At 56.4% G+C, this 2,417-nt stretch overlaps 1 protein-coding gene across 1 annotated transcript; it reads right to left on the bottom strand.

Annotated features, from left to right (window-relative positions):
- Positions 1 to 507: 507 nt before the first annotated feature.
- LOC131382810 (golgin subfamily A member 6C-like) lies at positions 508 to 2,407 on the bottom strand. Its single transcript, XM_058435328.1, has 5 exons — positions 2,387 to 2,407; positions 2,106 to 2,193; positions 1,380 to 1,719; positions 1,070 to 1,268; positions 508 to 793 (listed from the first exon to the last, which is right to left on the bottom strand). Exons 1-5 carry the CDS (start codon positions 2,405 to 2,407, stop codon positions 557 to 559), a joined length of 885 nt encoding a protein of 294 aa, XP_058291311.1. The 3' UTR covers positions 508 to 556.
- Between the last annotated feature and the right edge of the window lie 10 nt (positions 2,408 to 2,417).

Below are 2,417 nucleotides of genomic sequence, written 5' to 3'. Positions count from 1 at the left end.
TTCTCCCATTCAATTCTCAGTGCCTCTGCAAGGAAAATGCTAACTTCCTTTTGAAGTTACAGAAACAGAGACTAAGAGATGAACAGTAGTTGAATGGTGACCAGCGGACCGAGGCTGGAATCGAGTTTGAATCTAAGGAGGCTTTTTTGTTTTGTTTTGAGACAGTGTCACTCTGTGGCCCAGGCTGGAGTGCAGTGGTGCAATCTCAGCTCACTGCAACCTCCACCTCCCGGGCTCAAGTGATTCTCACGCCTCAGCCTCCTGAGTAGCTGGGATTACAGGCATGTGCCACCATGCCTGGCTAATTTTTTTGTTGTTGTTTTAATTTTAGTAGAGACGAGGTTTCGCCATGTTGGCCAGGCTGGTCTCAAACCCTTGACCTCAAGTGATTCTCCCGCCTCAGCCTCCCAAAGTGCTGGGATTACAGGCACGAGCCACCGTGCCCGGCATAAGGAGCCTCTTATACCACCATCTCTTCCCCTATGATTGGGGGAATCCATGCCTCTAGCTGGGATGATGATGTCCACATCTGGGAGGAGCCCAGGGATACCCACCTCTAAAAGTCACAGGGCAGGAAGCAAGAAACATTCATAGGGCTGCTCTGGAGGGTGCTGGGGTCACCTGTCCCCCCAGCTGGAGCTGCCTTTGGCCTGGCACCTCCCCTCCCGAGGCTGGTGCCCGCCTCCCAGCCCTTCTTGGATGGGGCAGAGGTTACCATCTTCTTCACCTCGCCTGGCTTCTCCTGCAACTCGTTTGCTTCCTGCTCCAATTGCAGTGCGCTCTTCTCGTTGTTCTGCACAGAGAGAAGCAATCAGTGGCCATCCGCTGCAGCTGGGGACCCCTGAACTTGGTGTCTGCCTCCCATGTCACCGGGAAGGGTGGAGGCAGGTTAGAAAAATCATCCCCTCTCCCCCACAGCCATCAGAGGAGGGCCTGATGAGCTCTGGCTCACAGGTGCCTTTAGAAGTACCATTTCATGTGAGGGCTACACTGCCCCATTTTACAGGTGGGGAAACAAAGGCCTGGAGGGATAGGGATGAGGGCAGTCTCCCCAGGTGGGGCAACCCACCAGATCCTCGAAGCCGCGCTGTGGCTCGGCCAGCTGCTTGTCGAGCCTGTGGTTCTGGGAGTGCGTGAGCCTCTCTTCCTGCTTTTGCAGCGTCACCTCCTCCTTTCGCAGCCTCCCCTCCGCCTTTCGCAGCCTCCCCTCCGCCTTTCGTAGCCTCTCCTCCTCCTGCTTTCGCAGCCTCCCCTCCGCCTTTCGTAGCCTCTCCTCCTCCTGCTTTCGCAGCCTCCCCTCCTCCTTTCGTAGCCTCTCCTCCTCCTGCTTTCGCAGCCTCCCCTCCGCCTTTCGCAGCCTCTGCTCCTCCTTTCGCAACCTCTGCTCCTGCTTTCGCAGCCTCTGCTCCTCCTTTCGCAGCCTGTCACCCTGCTCCTGTAGCATCTCCTGCTGCTCCTGAAGCTTCTGGTTTGTCTCACACAGTCTCTCCCGCTCCCACAGCATCCGCTCCTCCTGCTCTCGGAGCCTCTGCTCCTGCTCCTGGAGCCTCTGCTTTTGTTCCTTGCTCAGGAGACTCAAGGCCTGGTTGTTTTCCACCTGGAATTGGAGCTTTCCCTCCAGTACCTCCACTTCCTTCCTCAGCTGTTTGGCCTCATCTTGTAGCTGCTCCAACTCAGAGGTCCCTGCTGAGCCCCAGGGTGCCAGGGACTGGGGCTCAGCTGAGAAATGAAGCAGACAATAAGGGCCTCTGGATTCCCCACCCCCCCACCCCCCTCCAAAAAATCCCTCCTCTTGATGCATAGCTCCTCTCAGGCTTCCCAAACTTGGCCTCACTGCTAATGATTCCTCGCACCCGATGGTAGCCAATTTCCAAGCCACTTTCACATAGAGAGCACTGTGGGTGGCTGACAATGGACACCCCTCCCTCTTTGCTGATGGGGACCCTGAGGCTATGGAGATGACAAAACTTGCCGTCTTCTGGCACAGACCTCTTTCCCTCTGCCTCAAAGCCCTTACATCCACCCACCTCCCTGGGGCATTCTAAGCCACCCCCACAGACCTCTGATGCCACTCCTGCTCCCAGGTCACACCAGCCCCATCTTACCTATCTGGTTGTAGAGTTGGGACAAGCTCCTCTCCAGCTCCTCTATCCGAAGTATGTCACGTTTCTTCTCCTCCTTCAATGTAAGAGTCTGCCCAAAGCACAGGGGAAAGGGCCCTGGAGAGAGGGGCTGGTGGCTGGACAGGCTACCATCTCCCTCTCTGCCCCCATCTCCACAAAGCCCAGACCCATGACCACCTCTGGCTGTACTATTCCCATTTTACAGATGCCCAGAAACATCCAGTGACCTATCTAAGGTGGGGGGCTGAAGGGTCAGGTCTCACCTCCACTGATATTTTCCTCATCCTCTCCTGC

Source organism: Hylobates moloch, unplaced genomic scaffold, assembly GCF_009828535.3.
Source record: "Hylobates moloch isolate HMO894 unplaced genomic scaffold, HMol_V3 SCAFFOLD_9843, whole genome shotgun sequence".
Classification (NCBI taxonomy): Eukaryota; Metazoa; Chordata; class Mammalia; order Primates; family Hylobatidae; genus Hylobates; species Hylobates moloch.
The sequence above is the reverse complement of the archived record's forward strand: the minus strand, read 5'-3'. Positions and strand labels throughout refer to the sequence as shown.

What these genes read in the sequence shown, in the direction of transcription:
- LOC131382810 (XM_058435328.1), bottom strand. Translation starts at nt 2,407, where the DNA reads ATGAGGAAAATATCAGTGGAG. An exon ending in TGAGGAAAATATCAGTGGAG is followed by an intron (nt 2,194 to 2,386) that starts GTGAGACCTGAC and finishes TGCTTTGGGCAG; the next exon opens with ACTCTTACATTGAAGGAGGA. An exon ending in CCAACTCTACAACCAGATAG is followed by an intron (nt 1,720 to 2,105) that starts GTAAGATGGGGC and finishes TTCATTTCTCAG; the next exon opens with CTGAGCCCCAGTCCCTGGCA.